This window comes from Coregonus lavaretus (genome assembly GCF_964263955.1).
Source record: "Coregonus lavaretus genome assembly, chromosome: 28".
NCBI classification, from domain to species: Eukaryota; Metazoa; Chordata; class Actinopteri; order Salmoniformes; family Salmonidae; genus Coregonus; species Coregonus lavaretus.
The window spans coordinates 4,221,073-4,238,293 of NC_140015.1; the positions used below are offsets into that span (position 1 = coordinate 4,221,073).

A 17,221-nucleotide genomic window follows, 5' to 3' on the forward strand; every position below is an offset into this window, starting at 1 on the left:
CAGAAAGTGTCACCAGCAAAGCACCCCCACACCATAACACCTCCTCCTCTATGCTTTACGGTAGGAAATATACATGCGGAGATCATCCGTTCACCCACACCGCATCTCACAAAGACACGGCGGCTGGAACCAACAATCTCCAATTCGGTCTAATGTCCATTGCTCGTGTTTCTTGGCCCAAGCCGGTCTCTTCTTATTGGTGTCCTTTAGTAGTGGTTTCTTTGCAGCAATTTGACCATGAAGGCCTGATTCACACAGTCCCCTCTGAACAGTTGATGTTGAGATGTGTCTGTTACTTGAACTCTGTGAATAATTTATTTGGGCTACAATTTCTGAGGCTGGTAACTCTAATGAACTTATCCTCTGCAGCAGAGGTAACTCTGGGTCTTCCATTCCTGTGGCGGTCCTCATGAGAGCCAGTTTCATCATAGCGCTTGATGGTTTTTGCAACTGCACTTGAAGAAACTTTCAAAGTTCTTGAAATTTTCCATATTGACTGACCTTCATTCTTAAAGTAATGATGGACTGTCGATTCTCTTTGCTTATTTGGGCTGTTCTTGCCATAATATGGACTTGGTCTTTTACCAAATAGGGCAATCTTCTGTATATCCCCCCTACCTTGTCACAACACAACTGTAATTTGTACGCTGGGAATCGGGAAGCAAGTACAGGGAGTGAATTTAATGATAAATAATACATCGAACAAAACAAGAAACACAAGTAGCGTACAGACATGAAACACAAACATAGAGTCAACAACGCATGGGGAAGTAACCAAAGGGAGCGACACATATAGGGGAGGTAATCAGAAAGGTGATTGAGTCCAGGTATGCCTGATGATGACGTGCAGGTGCGCGTAATGATAAATCCCAGGACCGGTGACCTTGAACGCCGGAGAGAGAGTACACGTGACAGTACTCCCCTCCTGATGCGCGGCTCCAGCCGCATGACGACGCCGACCAGAGGGACGGTCCCGAGGACCAGGGACGGAACAGTTGCTTCTCCTGAGACCCGGGACCCAGTCGCTTCTGCTGCGGAGCCTGTAGAGCCAGCTGAGACATGGGAACCTGTCGAGCCAGCTGAGGCATGGGAACCTGACGATCCAGCTGAGGCATGGGAACCTGACGAGCCGGCTGAGGCTTGGGAGCCTGCAGAGCCTACCGAGTCTTGTAAACCTGGTGAGCCAGCTGAGGCATGGAAGCCTAACGAGCTAGCTGAGGCATCCTCGGTAGATTCGGCAACGGACGCTTGACGGGCCAACCAGGTCTTGTGAACCTGACGTGCCGGCTGAGGCATGGAAGCCTGACGAGCCACCTGAGGCAACCCCGGTTGCTCCGGTAGCGGCACCTGGACCCGACGTCACCTAACAAAAAAACACTCCCTGATGCTTCCCTTTGGTGAGGCGTTATTCTGTAACATGTACGCTGGGAGTCGGAAAGCAAGTACAGGGAGTGAATTTAATAATAAATAATACATGGAACAAAACAAGAAACACGAGTAGCGTACAAACATGAAACACAGGAACAGAATCAATAACGCCTAGGGAAATAACCAAAGGGAGTGACATATATAGGGGAGGTAATCAGGAAGGTGATTGAGTCCAGGTGTGCCTGATGATGACATGCAGGTGCGCGTAATGATGAATCCCAGGATTGGTGACCTCGAACGCCAGAGAGGGAGAGGGAGTATGGCTCAAACACATTAAGAAGGAAATAAATTCCACAAATTAACGTTTAAGAAGGCACACCTGTTAATTTAAATGCATTCCAGGTGACTACCTCATGAAGCTGGTTGAGAGAATGCCAAGCGTGTGCAAAGCTGTCATCAAGGCAAATGGTGGCTATTTGAAGAATCTCAAATATAAAATATTTGTTTGGTTACTACATGATTCCATATGTGTTACAGTGCCATGCAAAAGTATTCATCCCCCTTGGCATTTTTACTATTACTATGTTGTTTCATTACAAACTGTAATTTAAATTGATTTTTATTTGGATGTCATGTAATGGACATACACAAAATAGTCCAAATTGGCGAAGTGAAATGAAAAAAATGACTTGTTTCATAAAATTCTAAAAAATAAATAACGGAAAAGTGGTGCGTGCATATTTATTCACCCCCTTTGCTATGAAGCCCCTAAATAGATCTGGTGCAATCAATTACCTTCAGAAGTCACATAATTAGTTATATAAAGTCCACCTGTGTGCAATCTAAGTGTAACATGATCTCAGTATATATACACCTGTTCTGAAAAGGCCCCAGAGTCTGCAACACCACTAAGCAAGGGGCACCACCAAACAAGCGGCACCATGAAGACCAAGGAGCTCTCCAAACAGGTCAGGGACAAAGTTGTGGAGAAGTACAGATCAGGGTTGGGTTATAAAAAAATATCCGAAACTTTGAACATCCCACGGAGCACCATTAAATCCATTATTAAAAAATTGAAAGAATATGGCACCACAACAAACCTGCCAAGAGAGGGCCGCCCACCAAAACCCACAGACCAGGCAAGGAGGGCATTAATCAGAGAGGCAACAAAGAGACCAAAGATAACCCTGAAGGAGCTGCAAAGCTCTACAGCGGAGATTTTAGTATCCGTCCATAGGACCACTTTAAGCCGTACACTCCCCAGAGCTGGGCTTTAAGTGGCCAGAAAAAAGCCATTGCTTAAAGAAAAAAAAAAGAAAACATGTTTGGTGTTCGCCAAAAGGCTTGTGGGAGACTCCCCAAACATATGGAAGAAGGTACTCTGGACAGATGAGAATAAAATTTAGCTTTTTGGCCATCAAGGAAAATGCTATGTCTGGCGCAAAGCCAACACCTCTCATCACCCCGAGAACACCATCCCCACAGTGAAGCATGGTGGTGGCAGCATCATGCTGTGGAGATGATTTTCATCGGCAGGAACTGCGAAACTGGTCAGAATTGAAGGATTGATGGATGGCGCTAAATTCAGGGAAATTCTTGAGGGAAACCTGTTTCAGTCTTCCAGAGATTTGAGACTGGGACAGAGGTTCACCTTTCAGCAGGACAATGACCCTAAGCATACTACTAAAGCAACACTTGAGTGGTTTAAGGGGAAACATTAAAATGTCTTGAATAGCCTAGTCAAAGCCCAGACCTCAATCCAATTGAGAATCTGTGGTATGACTTAAAGATTGCTGTACACCAGTGGAACCCATCCAACTTGAGGGAGCTGGAGCAGTTTTGCCTTGAAGAATGGGCAAAAATCCCAGTGGCTAGATGTGCCAAGCTTATAGAGACATACCCCAAGAGACTTGCAGCTGTAATTGCTGCAAAAGGTGGCTCTACAAAGTATTGACTTTGGGGGGGGTGAATAGTTATGCACGCTCAAGTTCTCTGTGTTTTTGTCTTATTTCTTGTTTGTTTCACACAAAAAAACATATTTTGCATCTTCAAAGTGGTAGGCATGTTGTGTAAATCAAATGATACAAACCCCCCAAAATTCCTTTTAATTCCAGGTTGTAAGGGAACAAAATAGGAAAAATGCCAAGGGGGGTGAATACTTTCGCAAGCCACTGTATTTCATAGTTTTGATGTCTTCACTATTATTCTACAATGTAGAAAATAGTAAAAATAAAGAAAAACCCTTGAATGAGTAGGTGTGTCCAAACTTTTGACTGGTACTGTGTATATATATATATGGTGTGTAAAGACAAAATAGACAGTATATACATATAAAGTGGGTAAAACAGTATGTAAACATTATTAAAGTGACCAGTGTTTAATGACTATCTACTGTATGTACATAGGACAGCAGTCTCTAAGGTGTAGAGGAGGGTATCGGGTGGTAGTCGGCTAGAACAGTGACTAAGGCTAGTGGTGACTGTTTAACAGTCTGATGGCCTAGAGATATGAGCTGTTTCTCAGTCTCTCAGTCCCAGATTTGATGCACCTGTACTGTCTCCGCCTTCTAGATGGTAGCGGGGTGAATAGGACGTGGCTAGAGTGGCTGGGGCCTTCCTGTGACACCGGGTGCTGTAGATGTCCTGGAAGGCAGGCAGTGTGCCCTGGGTGATGCGTTGGGCTGACCGCAATACCCCCTGGAGATTCCTGCGGTTGCGGACGGTGCAATTGCCCTACCAGGCGGTGATACAGCCTGACAGGATGCTCTCAATGGTACATCTGTAGAAATTCGTGAGGGTCTTAGGGGCCAAGCCAAATGTATTCAGCCTCCTGAGGTTGAAGAGGCGCTGTTGCAACTTCATCACCACGCTCTGCTGTCTCCTGTAATCCACGATCAGCTCCTTCATTTTGTTGACATTGAGGGAGAGGTTATTTTCCTGGCACCACTACGCCACGGCGCTCACCTACTCCCTGTAGGCTGTCTCATCGTTGTTGGTAATCAGGCCTACCAATGTTGTGTCTTCAGCAAACTTGATGATTGAGTTGGAGACGTGCATGGCCACGCAGTAATGGGTGAACAGAGAGTACAGGAGGGGCTGACCACGCACGTCTGTGGCGACCCCGTGTTGAGGATCAGCGTGACAGAGGTGTTGTTGCCTACCTTCACCACTTAGGGTCGGCCCCTTCAGGAAGTCCAGGACCCAGTTGCACAGGGAGAACCAGGGCCCTGAGCTTAGTGATGAGCTTGGAGGGCACTATGGTGTTGAAGGCTGAGTTGTAGTTGATGAACAGCATTCTTTACATAGGTCCAGGTGGGATAGGGCAGTGTGCAGTGCAATGGCGATTGGTTGTCCGTCGATCTGTTGCGGCGATATGCGAATTATAGTGACTAGGGTGTTGGGTAGGGTGGCGGTGATATGGTCCTTAACTAGCCTCTCAAAGTCATTTAGTCATTTAGTTCAGTTACCTTCGCTTTCTTGGGTACAGAGGGGCCCACATCGGCAGCTCGATGTTGCTTTCCTCTAAATGGGCGAAGAAGGTGTTTAGCTCGTCCGGGGAGCGAGGCGTCGGTGTCCGCAACCTGGCTGGCTTTCCCTTTATAATCTGTGATTGTCTGGAGTCCCTGACACATTTGTCTCGTGTCTGAGCCGTTGAATTACGACTCCACTTTGTCCCTGTGCTGTTATTTTGCCTCTTTGATTGCCTTACGGAGGTCATAGTTGGTCTGTTTGTACACGTCCATGTTCCCAGTCTCCTTGCCATGGTTAAATGCGGTGGTTCACGCTTTCAGTTTTGCAAGAATATTGCCTTCTGTCCACAGTTTTTGGATAAGTTCTAATCGTCACAGTGGGAACAACATCCTCAATTGCACTTGCTGATGAACCCCGTCACTGAGTCTGTGTTAACGTCGATACTATTCTCAGAGGAGACCCAGAACATCTCACAGTCCGTGTGATCAAAACAATCTTGAAGCATAGATTACGATTGGTCAGACCAATGATGAACAGTCCTTACCACGGGAGCTTCCTGTTTTAAGTTTCTGCCTATACACTACTGGTCAAAAGTTTTAGAACACCTACTCATTCAAGGGTTTTTCTTTCTTTTTACTATTTTCTACATTGTAGACATCAAAACTCTGAAATAACACATATGGAATCATGTAGTAACCAAAAAAGTGTTATACAACATATTCTTCAAATAGCCACCATTTGCCTTGATGACAGCTTTGCACGCTCTTGGCATTCTCTCAACCAGCTTCACCTGGAATGCTTTTCCAACAGTCTTGAAGGAGTTCCCACATATGCTGAGCACTTGTTGGCTGCTTTTCCTTCACTCTGCGGTCCGACTCATCCCAAACCATCTCAGTTGGGTTGAGGTCGGGGGATTGTGGAGGCCAGGTGATCTGATGCAGCACTCCATCACTCTCCTTCTTGGTAAAATAGCCCTTACACAGCCTAGAGGTGTGTTGGGTCATTGTCCTGTTGAAAAACAAATGATAGTCCCACTAAGCGCAAACCAGATGGGATGGCATATCGATGTAGAATGCTGTGGTAGCAATGCTGGTTAAGTGTGCCTTGAATTCTAAATAAATCACAGAAAGTGTCACCAGCAAAGCACCCCCACACCAAAGACACAGCGGTTGGAACCAAAAATCTCCAATTGTTCTCCCATCTGTCAGAGAGACCATCGGGTTCTTTGTCACCTCCCTGACCAAGGCCCTTCTCCCCCAATTGCTCAGTTTGGCCGGGAGGCCAGCTCTAGGAAGAGTCTTGGTGGTTCCAAACTTCTTCCATTTAAGAATGACGGAGGCCACGGTGTTCTTGGGGACCTTCAATGCTGCAGACATTTTTTGGTACCCTTCCCCAGCTCTGTGCCTCGACACAATCCTGTCTCCGAGCTCTACGGACAATTCCTTTGACCTCATGGCTTGGTTTTTGCTCTGACATGCACTGTCAACTGTGGGACCTTATATAGACAGGTGTGTGCCTTCCAAATCATGTCCAATCAATTGAATTTACCACAGGTGGACTCCAATCAAGTTTTAGAACCATCTCAAGGATGATCAATGGAAACAGGATGCACCTGAGCTCAATTTTCAAGTCTTATAGCAAAGGGTCTGAATACTTATGTAAATAAGGTATTTCAGTTTTTATTTTTTTATAAATGTGAAAAATTTCTAAAAACCTGTTTTCGCTTTATCATTATGGGGTATTGTGTGTAGATTGATTTGGGGGGAAAATGGTGTCCATTTTAGAATAAGGCTGTAAAGTAACAAAATGTGGAAAAAGAGAAGGGGTCTGAATACTTTCTGAGTGCACTGTATGTTTGAATATAAACTGTGCAGAAAGATGTGCCTGTTCTGGTACCATCTTGTGCAATAGTTAGATATAGCTCCTATATAATCTACCTGTATTCTGTATGAACTCCTCTGTGACTTACCAACTAATGTGAGGGAGGAGCTCTCTGCTTTCTCGAAAACCACCTGGCTGTTCCCCACCAGCAGGCCAATGTCAATCTAAGGGAAACAGGATTTATTGGAATTATTACCAACTACTGGTTATTACAAATAACTGTTTCAAATCAACTCTTACAATTCTGCAGAGTGCCCTTTGGACTTCGACCAGCACCCTAGCAGCGCATTCCCTCGTCAAATAGAGGCCTCGTTCTAAATGAAGGGGCAGGTGAAAGCAAGGGCTCCACCACTTGGCGTTCACCTGTCCAGTCATTTCTAATCATGGATTACTTCAAGGAAGGGGGGTAATTCCAACTAGGGCCCATATCATAAAGGGCTGAGTTGTTACAGCAGTAGGTTAATGTAACTCTGGGTACCTTCTGCTTCTTGCCAGATGCTGGCTCCCCCTTGAGGATGCTGGCGTCCATGGCCTCGATGTCTTTGATCACCAGCCCAAAGAGCTTGTCGCAGAAACTGAACACCAACTGGGGAGGAAGGGAGGAGGACAGGAAGGATGATAGAAGAGAGGAGAGAGAGGATGAGAGGAGAGAGGATGAGAGGAGAGAGGATGAGGAGAGAGAGGATGAGAGGAGAGAGGATGAGGAGAGAGAGGATGAGAGGAGAGAGGATGAGGAGAGAGAGGATGAGGAGAGAGAGGATGAGGAGAGAGAGGATGAGGAGAGAGAGGATGAGAGGAGAGAGGATGAGGAGAGAGAGGATGAGGAGAGAGAGGATGAGGAGAGAGAGGATGAGGAGAGAGAGGATGAGGAGAGAGAGGATGAGGAGAGAGAGGATGAGAGGAGAGAGGAAGGATGTGTTAAGTTGCATCCCAATTCTCCCAAGTGCGCACTCCTACCCACATCTAAAATAATTTGATTGATGTAAACCACCAGTCTTTTTCCTTGTAACTCCAGGGAAGGGAAGTGTGCAGGAAAAGTGTGAAGAGTTGTGACCGGCTGTAGTGTTTGTTGTTCTGAATGACCTGCTGGGTGACAGAGAAGCCCTGGTTGTTGAACTGCTGGATGAACTCGCTGGCCATCTTGTCTGAGTCGTAGGGGCTGGTGTCCGTGCTCTTCTTCTGGAGGAAGTCAATCTCTATAGTCATGGCACCGATACACTGCTGGGACTTGTCAAAGTTGTAGTTGGCCACTATGAGGGGAGAGGACTCATGTCAGATATTTATCTAGTACTGTATAATTTGTACTGTCAGAAATACTGTACTGTCAAAAATTAAATAGGTATGTTAAAGTGAGCTATTGGTTGTGGTCAAGATGTGAAGGTACAGTATATTAGGGACTGTGCAGGGTGCAGTGTAAACGAGGCAGTATCTTTGGTCATAGTTTTATTTTCCTCAGACTCATTAATGAAATGGAGTGAATTACCTTCCACCTCCTGTCCAATGGACAGACCGGCCCATTTCCTCTGAGAGAAAGAAAGAAGAGAGATAAGTAAGCCAAGAATGACAGGGAAGCTGAGGGAAGAGGGGCATGTACAGTATGCTTAAAATATTAGAATTGTAGTGTTTTTTAAATATATTTGTTTTGGAGAAATTCATTTAGATTATAAATAGGTGTACTTTATCTTTATAAAACATTGCAGATTCAGTACAATATAAAGATCTGGAGTAGGTGTGTTTTTTACCTGTGGCAGACTGAAAGCGATAGTGCCAGGGACTATGGCGTGGTGGGTTTTTGTGGTGAACACAAACTTGTGAGTTGGCGTAGTCTTCACAGTGACATGTCTGTAGAGAGAGGATTTGAGAAACTCATGGACATCTGTTCCATATACACAGGCAAAATGACCTCAACAGAATATCATATTTACAACTGTTTTCTTTTTCACATAACAACTATTCTGCTAATAATTTTTTTGAATGATGATTATAGAGTATAGTTTGTAGTATGAAATCAGAAAAATACATTACTTCACAGCAAAAATGTGGCACTGATTATATGACAATTAAAAAAAATGAATGCACATATTTAGATAGCTGTGTACTAGTTCTGCAGAGAGGAAACCGAGGAGATGCCAATCTCAGTCGAAACCCTACTGTAACGAAGTGATTATAGCACCGGTGAGTGCTCTAAGCAACATACTTATATTTGAAAAGAGAATTGAATTGTGGGTAGAACAGCCATTGAGGAAAGAAATTAATCCAACATTTTCCAGGAATAGAGGAGAGGGTAGGTGGCAGGGCTATAGGCCCAAATCAACAACATGTTCCCACCCTTCCCCCTTTGACAACCAAGAGGATTCCATTGCTGGTGGACTAATCTCAAATTAGCAAGAGATGTGTGGTCCCTAACAATGAGCAGAAAATATATAAAGAGAGATCAGGTGGGAAAAGCTGCTACTGAAATCAACCATTTATTGATTCCTATTTATCTCTAAAAGACAGTAAAAAATTGCAATTGTATTATTCAACAAATAGTTGAATGTAGTGTGTAGTAACGCAAGGTTCAATGCTAGTACCTGTGATCTTTTTTCAATGGCTTATTTGTAAATGCCCTTACAGAGTCGATGTGAACAGTGTTTCTCCTATTGTTACCAATTGGATATCACGAAAAAGGGGTAAAAGTTTTTTAAAAAGGTTTTAAAAAGAACACTCAGGACCTCACATGCCCTACAGTATTGTATGTACGAGCCATGTTTGAGCACAGTCTTGGCCACTCTTTTTTTGCTTCTCTATACTGTCACACTATCAACATTCCCACTGTACCGCCAATAAAAATGAAGAAAAAAAATATCAAAGGAGATCAAGTGTTGTTTCAAAATGTTTAAAATTGTGCCTTAGCATTTATTTCAGTGTTCTCCTTAGATTTATTTTTACTTTAGGTGTGGTCCAGGGAGCAGATACAGTGGCTTGCGAAAGTATTCACCCCCCTTGGCATTTTTCCTATTTTGTTGCCTGACAACCTGGAATTAAAATGGATTTTCATTTGATTTACACAACATGCCTCCCACTTTGAAGATGCAAAATATTTGTTTATTGTGCAAACCCCCCCCCCCCCCAGCTCTTTCAAGTTGGATGGGTTCCACTGGTGTACAGCAATCTTTAAGTCATACCACATATTCTCAATTGGATTGAGGTCTGGGCTTTGACTAGGCCATTCAACCACTCAAGTGTTGCTTTAGCAGTATGTTTAGGGTCATTGTCCTGCTGGAAGGTGAACCTCCGTCCCAGTCTCAAATCTCTGGAAGACTGAAACAGGTTTCCCTCAAGAATTTCCCTGTATTTAGCACCATCCATCATTCTTTGAATTCTGACCAGTTTCCCAGTCCCTGCCGATGAAAAACATCCCCACAGCATGATACTGCCACCACCATGCTTCACTCTGGGGATGGTGTTCTCGGGGTGATGAGAGGTGTTGGGTTTGCGCCAGACATAGCGTTTTCCTCGATGGCCAAAAAGCTCAATTTTAGTCTAATCTGACCAGAGTACCTTCTTCCATATGTTTGGGGAGTCTCCCACATGCCTTTTGGCGAAAACCAAATGTGTTTGCTTATTTTTCTCTTTAAGCAATGGCTTTTTTCTGCCCACTCTTCCATAAAGCCCAGCTCTGTGGAGTGTACGGCTTAAAGTGGTCCTATGGACAGATACTCCAATCTCCGCTGTGGAGCTTTGCAGCTCCTTCAGGGTTATCTTTGGTCTCTTTGTTGCCTCTCTGATTATTGCCCTCCTTGCCTGGTCCGTGAGTTTTGGTGGGCGGCCCTCTCTTGGCAGGTTTGTTGTGGTGCCATATTCTTTCCATTTTTTAATAACGGATTTAATGGTGCTCCGTGGGATGTTCAAAGTTTCAGATATTTTTTTTATAACCCAACCCTGATCTGTACTTCTCCACAACTTTGTCCCTGACCTGTTTGGAGAGCTCCTTGGTCTTCATGATGCCGCTTGCTTGGTGGTGCCCCTTGCTTAGTGGTGTTTCAGACACTGGGGCCTTTCAGAACAGGTGTATATATACTGAGATCATGTGACACTTAGATTGCACACAGGTGGACTTTATTTAACTAATTATGTGACTTCTGAAGGTAATTGGTTGCACCAGATCTTATTTAGGGGCTTCATAGCAAAGTGGGTGAATACATATGCACGCACCACTTTTCCGTTATTTATTTGTTAGAATTATTTTCATTTCACTTCACCAATTTGGACTATTTTGTGTATGTCCATTACATGAAATCCAAATAAAAATCCATTTAAATTACAGGTTGTAATGCAACAAAATAGGAAAACGCCAAGGGGAATGAATACTTTTGCAAGGCACTGTAGGTGTGGCTAATGTTGCCTAAGTAGTTACAGTCTTGTCCCATTGCTGCAACTCCCCTACGGACTCGGGAGAGGCGAAGGTCGAGAGCCATGCGTCCTCTGAAACACGACCCTGCCAAGCCACACTGCTTGCTTAACTCGGAAGCCAGCCGCACCAATGTGTCAGAGGAAACACCGTCCAGCTGGCGACCGAAGTCAGCTTGCAGGCGCCCGGCCCACCACAAGGAGTTGCTAGAGCACGATGGGACAAGGAAATCCCGGCCGGCCAAACCCTCCACTAACCCGGACGACACTGGGCCAATTGTGCGCCACCTCATGGGTCTACCGGTCACGGCCGGCTGTGACACAGCCTGGGATCGAACCCGGGTCTGTAGTGACGCCTAAAGCACACCAATGCAGTGCCTTAGACTGCTGCGCCACTCTGGAGGCCCATGTCCCAAGTGTTAAATGCTACACCAGACTACAGCACCAGAGTTGAAACACGTAGACCAGGGATCATCAACTAGATTCAGCCGCGGGCCAATTTTTTCTTGAGCAGATTGTTGGGGGGCCGGAACATAACAATTTGTAGACTGCAAATTGACCGCAAGAAGCCCAAACAGATATAATACAGTTGCTTACATTTGTATACAATCACGTGTCTCTCTATTATGCGTGGGAATACTTGGGAACAGATTTCCAAACTTAAAATCACTTCGAGCTGAAGTGGGGAACCCTGATGTAGACAGTGTGGTTTTCCAGACTACAGAGGGCTATACTGTATAGGGTGATTACTCACTGTCCAGACTGCAGATCCTTTTCGCTCACCACAGCACAGTTTGTCAACGATAGGTCATCTGTCGGGCATCGCGCCGCTTGCATCGTCTGCAGTGGAGAGAGAGAGAGAGAGAGAATAAGTTGAAGGGGAGATATTACTCTAGTAGTTGAGTAGTGACGCAGCATTTCCAAAGGAAAACTAATTTTACATTTAATAGCATCATCAAGGAACTTGGGTTTCCTTGTTGAGACTGAAGCTAAGAAACAACCAGGAGACACACCCATAATGGCCTCTTGACTTTCATCAGGAATCATTAAGAAACATCCAGTTAAATTCTGGTAGTTCACACTATGGTGTGAGGGTATATAACGAACCATAAAACTTTGTAGCAATGCAACAGTATACTGTAGATCCGTCACAGCATTTCTTTGGGTGGAACATTTATCGTGTTTAGTTTCTCTGCAAATTCAACATATTTCAACTCATAGGCAACAGCAATGTTTGTCCAATATCACAAAATGAATATAAACCAGCCTTGAAACAGACAATGCCAGAGAGCAGCAACAGACAGCAGATACAGCTTGCTAGCTAGTTAGTTTATTTCTTTATTTGATAGGATCTATTCCAGTCGTTACAAGACTATGAATTAATGAATGACATACAAAATACAATGAAACCAAAGACAAATTCAAAACACAATATATAAAAACAAAACAAAGAACACTTCTTTCTTAGTTGCGGTAACTTATCTAAACACAATTCTTGTTGACAAGTTTCTACATTCTTATGTCAGATTATTGCACGGATTAACTGCATCGACATTCTCTTACATAGCTCCGTTCACACAATTCACTGAGTGAAAAGGTTCCAGAGTGAAAAGATGAAGAGATTCTCAGGGCACTGAATCTCGTCACCTTTGTTTGCTGCTAAGAGCATGGCTTCCAGACCGCCTGTGAACTGTCATAATATACCAAGGACACTATACAGTACAGATTCTTCCCTTTGGTACACAAGACAAACCTCGAAACAGTTTCAGTAAAAGAGAAAAGATGGGAAAAAGCAAGGACGTGGTTCCAATTAAAGATCCCACAGAAGGCCATGTTACAAAAAGGTTGTCATGACCACACATTTCAGATCAAGACAGAAAGAGATCTTGATGATGATGCAATATTCATTCCAGCTTTAGAGAGTTGATCTTGGGTTCTCAATCTCAAGACTAGTCTAGACCATTTAAAAACAGTCTTGGTCTGGGCCACAATGCCAGAAGTCTGGGTCTGGGCTGATGGTCTATGATGAGACCATGGTCTTTGTAGATTTTCAACTCATGTTGTCAAGATGCATCTTTGAATACCATCTTGTCAGTTATATGGCCATGTATGAGTGAAATAACAAGCAAGTCCAACACTCGCTGCCTTACTTCCCTAATGTCAGAGCCAAGTGGGCCTAAAATGACAACTGGTTTGGTCTGGGTCTAAATAGGTTGCATCTTCATCTGGGTGTCATAAGGTATAGTCTGGGTCTTGAGGGCCTCACACAATTTCTGAAAATTAGACCCTTAATATTTAATTAATAACATAAGGAGACGAATCGTCATTCATTTCAGTTTGATTTTATACAATCCTTAACGTTGTTGTGAACGTACCCTGTGAAGATATGCATGCCATAGCTATCTTTGATTTTGCTCACTCATAGTTAGACACAGGCCTGCCATGTACGCTTGCTTGTCTGACATTTAAGCGGTGGCGGCTGGGGAGCGGTGAGCAAGGGCAGCGGGTTTTGGGAGTCGTAATGTTTGGGTGCAAGGGGAATGCTTGGGTTGTGGCAATTAATAGAGAGGTGCGTATTGCACTGCAGTGCTGGCACACTGCCCTGCCCCATTAAAAAAATCATCACATGCAGTCTAGTCTACCCCCAGAGCTCGCTCAGCCAGAAGAAAAATAAATAGGCTGAAGCTTTTCTGTTTAACCCCGGTCCAAGAGTAGGTCTAAGCATTCTTAGTGAAACTGTAGCGGAGGAGTAAAGGATGCTAATTAATTTTGTGCACTCAATCAAATGTCCTCCCCTCTGCATTGCAACTCAGTCAATGGATTTGCAATGGCAGATGATATGTGTGTCATATGTATATTGTTTCCCGAGACAGTCACTACCAAGGGTGCGAGCAGCGGCAGTGGCAGCAGGGGGGAAGCTTTCGTAAGACCTTGGGAGTGGACGAGGCGGATAAAGCTACTTTCAGTAAAGCCGACTGACTGTCCAATTAAGCTATTAGACGTTTAGCGGGTGGCGTGGGAGTTCATACATGAGGAAATGACTTACATACATACCTTGAAAAATATTACGACCTGGGGGCCAACGTACGCAAGCAAAGAGGGAGGGGAAGAGGAGGACATAAGACAGAGAATTGAGACAGCCAGGACCACTGTCTGTCAGAGAGCTGAAGCAGCATTGGGTGCATTGATTCACAATCGAAGGAATACCACTTTGACAGTGGCAAGTGGCAAGCGCATGCAGAGAGGGGCAGAGTTGGGGTCTTTCTTATCATTTCACTTTACTTTTGTTCTCATCCTGAACTGCACCAAAACATGGGCACATTTTGACGTCAGTGAATTTACACTGCCCAAATAAATTGGTCTGTGGCTAGAGTCTTGTTTTTGAAATGTGAGTTTTTAGCATGCTAAGCGCCTACTATAAAGTATACCCCAAATCTGGTAGTAATGTCATTTGTCAGCCATATATGTTTTACAGTCTTATGTAGATCTTACATAAGGAAGAGATTCATTCTTCACATTGTAAACAGAAAACATTGTCTTAATGTGAGAACTAATATGAATTTTCATGAGAGCAGAAATCTTTTGTATTTTTGGTGATCTTTTGTGATGAATGGATGGAACCCCAGGGTTACTGTCATGTATGGCTGATTAAAATGGTAATAGGAGCTGTAGCATGCACAAACAAGCAAGACATTACATGGTTTTGAAAATGTACAAAGAATAAAACCCTTCACATAAATACCTTCATTCATAGCAGAACTCAATGCATTTAATGAGACACCATTTCAAATCAAAGTAGTCAAATCTTAGTGAGCTATGCACAGCCTTTGATGGATCAACACGCCCCACAAACCCTCTAGATTGTATTCAGTAAACCTATATTACAAATGGCTCGTTGGTGGTGGTATGCTGCATTCAGGACTAAGAATAGAGGGTGTTCAGTGATCCGTCTTATGATTGCGGTATAAACACACACACACACACACACACACACACACACACACACACACACACACACAATCCTAAATCTTGATGCCCCACCCAGCCCTGCAGTCTCGTAGGACAGAACACTCCAGGCTTTTTCTCCTGCCTTATTTCAGGAATCCCTTTTCAATATTGTATCAGCTGGAGTCCTGGGGGAGATATCCATTGAGCTGTATGTGCTGGAGATCAATATGTATAGATGCGGCTAGTAGGAGTAGCCATTCAACTCAGCCTCTAGCCAGCTAGTGCATCAGGTTGGCCTATGTATGCAGTAGAAACATAATTAAACTGAGTATACAAAACATTAAGTACACCTGCTCTTTCCATGACATAGACTGACCAGGTGAAACTTAGGATTCCTTATTGATGTCACTTGTTAAATCCACTTCAAATCAGTGTAGATGAAGGGGAGGAGACAGGTTAAAGAAGCCTTGAGACAATTGAGACATGGATTGTGTATGTGTGCCATTCATAGGGTGAATGGGCAAGACAAAAGATTGAAGTGCCTTTGAACGGTGTATGGTAGTAAGTGCCAGGCGCTCCAGTTTGTGTCAAGAACTGTGACGCTGCTGGGTTTGTCACGCTCAACAGTTCCCTGTGTGTATCAAGAATGGTCCACCACCCAAAAGACATCCAGCCAACTTGACAACTGTGGGAAGCATTGGAGTCAACATGGGCCAGCATACCTGTGGAACGCTTTCGACACCTTGTAGAGTCCATGCCCCAACGAATTGAGGCAGTTCTGAGGGCAAAAGCTGGGGTGCAACGCAATCTTAGGAAGGTGTTCCTAATGTTTGGTAAACTCAGTGTATTTGAATATAAATTATATGCCTATGGGCCTATATTTCATCAGTCAAAGGGACATGTTTACAAAACCACAATATTTATGCAATCAATTCAAATGAGGCATTACTTTTTCCATGGTAGTTTGACAATCTTACCACCATACTATGTCTACTAATCAGTTATTTTCATTATAGGCACCAGAAAAAGTGCATCCACAATCTATTTCAAACTGACTTGGGATCAGTTCTCCCAACACCAATCTTCACTTGAAACCATTGTAAGCGAGTCAACAAGAAAGCCATAGGTCAGATTTTGAAGGGCATTTAGAGTCAGCACAGGGATATGTGTTATGAATTCAGAAGCAGCTGAAGACATGATTGAGCTAATATTCTAGGTTTGAAAGCCAATTCCTTTTCCTATTCAGATAAATCACTTTAAGCTAGTTCTTGGCTGTCTTCCCCTACTGGAAAGTAATTACATCAAAGTTAGAGAGATTTGATGGCAGGGAGAGACCATCCAGACACATCACTTTGACTACTCTGCGACTGCACTGTTATAGCCCTGCAGGGTATGGTATGTTTTGTAGAGGAAGATTCCAAAAGGTAATGTGCAAAAGGTAATGTGCTTGTATTTCTTCTGTGTAGCTGTAATGAATACTGTAGCTGTAATGAATCCTCAGGGAGAAAAAGATGTAGATTCACGCGCAGAGCGCGGCAGGTGTTCATTTCGCCTTCGCATAAGGCAGGAATCGTGGTCACAGGCAGGCAATGGTCATACACAGGTAGGCAAACAGGCAGGAGAAACAAAACTAGGACTGAAGGCTGACTGGTTCTCACAAACGAGCTAGGAAAAGGCTTAGTAGAGTCAAAACGAACAATACCTCACAAGGCACAAACAGAATGAACTGAACTAAATAAGGAGCTGATGAGACCAGGTGAGTACCTAACACACGTCCAGCCGGCAATGAAGCTTCAAGCTTTTCTCAATATATCTGGCTAATGTGGATACCAAGGATGTCTATGCCTTCTGCTTCCATTACAATATAATTAAACTCACATGAGTTATATTTTGCTTTGTCCGCATTGGCTGATTCTGCTGCATGCTCTCTGTCTGACGCCTCCAGCAGAGATAGAGGAACGCATCACTGCTTAGTGAGTGAACGCATCACAGCAGGGCAAGAGGACACATTTGAAGGTCGCTCTTGTCCTAGAGAAAACACCCTGGTCATCACCCTATTCAGAATCCGAGAGAATAACTAAACTCAACTATGAGGGCTTCTTGTTTTGTGCAGTCTAAACATAATGACATTCAACTATCAGATGAATTGTGTGTCTGATGGA

At 44.0% G+C, this 17,221-nt stretch overlaps 1 protein-coding gene across 2 annotated transcripts in view; it reads right to left on the reverse strand.

The window, feature by feature from the left end:
* The window catches only part of LOC311103706 (vesicle-fusing ATPase-like), a gene marked incomplete at both ends in the record, with an annotated part of 29,145 nt that overhangs the window by 8,263 nt on the left and 3,661 nt on the right, over positions 1-17,221 (reverse strand). The window contains 6 exons of one of the 2 annotated variants that reach the window (XM_084145319.1): positions 6,808-6,883; positions 7,198-7,305; positions 7,803-7,969; positions 8,203-8,242; positions 8,462-8,561; positions 11,866-11,951. In XM_084145319.1, coding sequence (XP_084001445.1) covers positions 6,808-6,883; positions 7,198-7,305; positions 7,803-7,969; positions 8,203-8,242; positions 8,462-8,561; positions 11,866-11,951 — 577 coding nt within the window. Of the gene's footprint in view, positions 1-6,807; positions 6,884-7,197; positions 7,306-7,802; positions 7,970-8,202; positions 8,243-8,461; positions 8,562-11,865; positions 11,952-17,221 lie in introns of those variants that run through there. The other variant, XM_084145320.1, reaches the window with a different exon arrangement.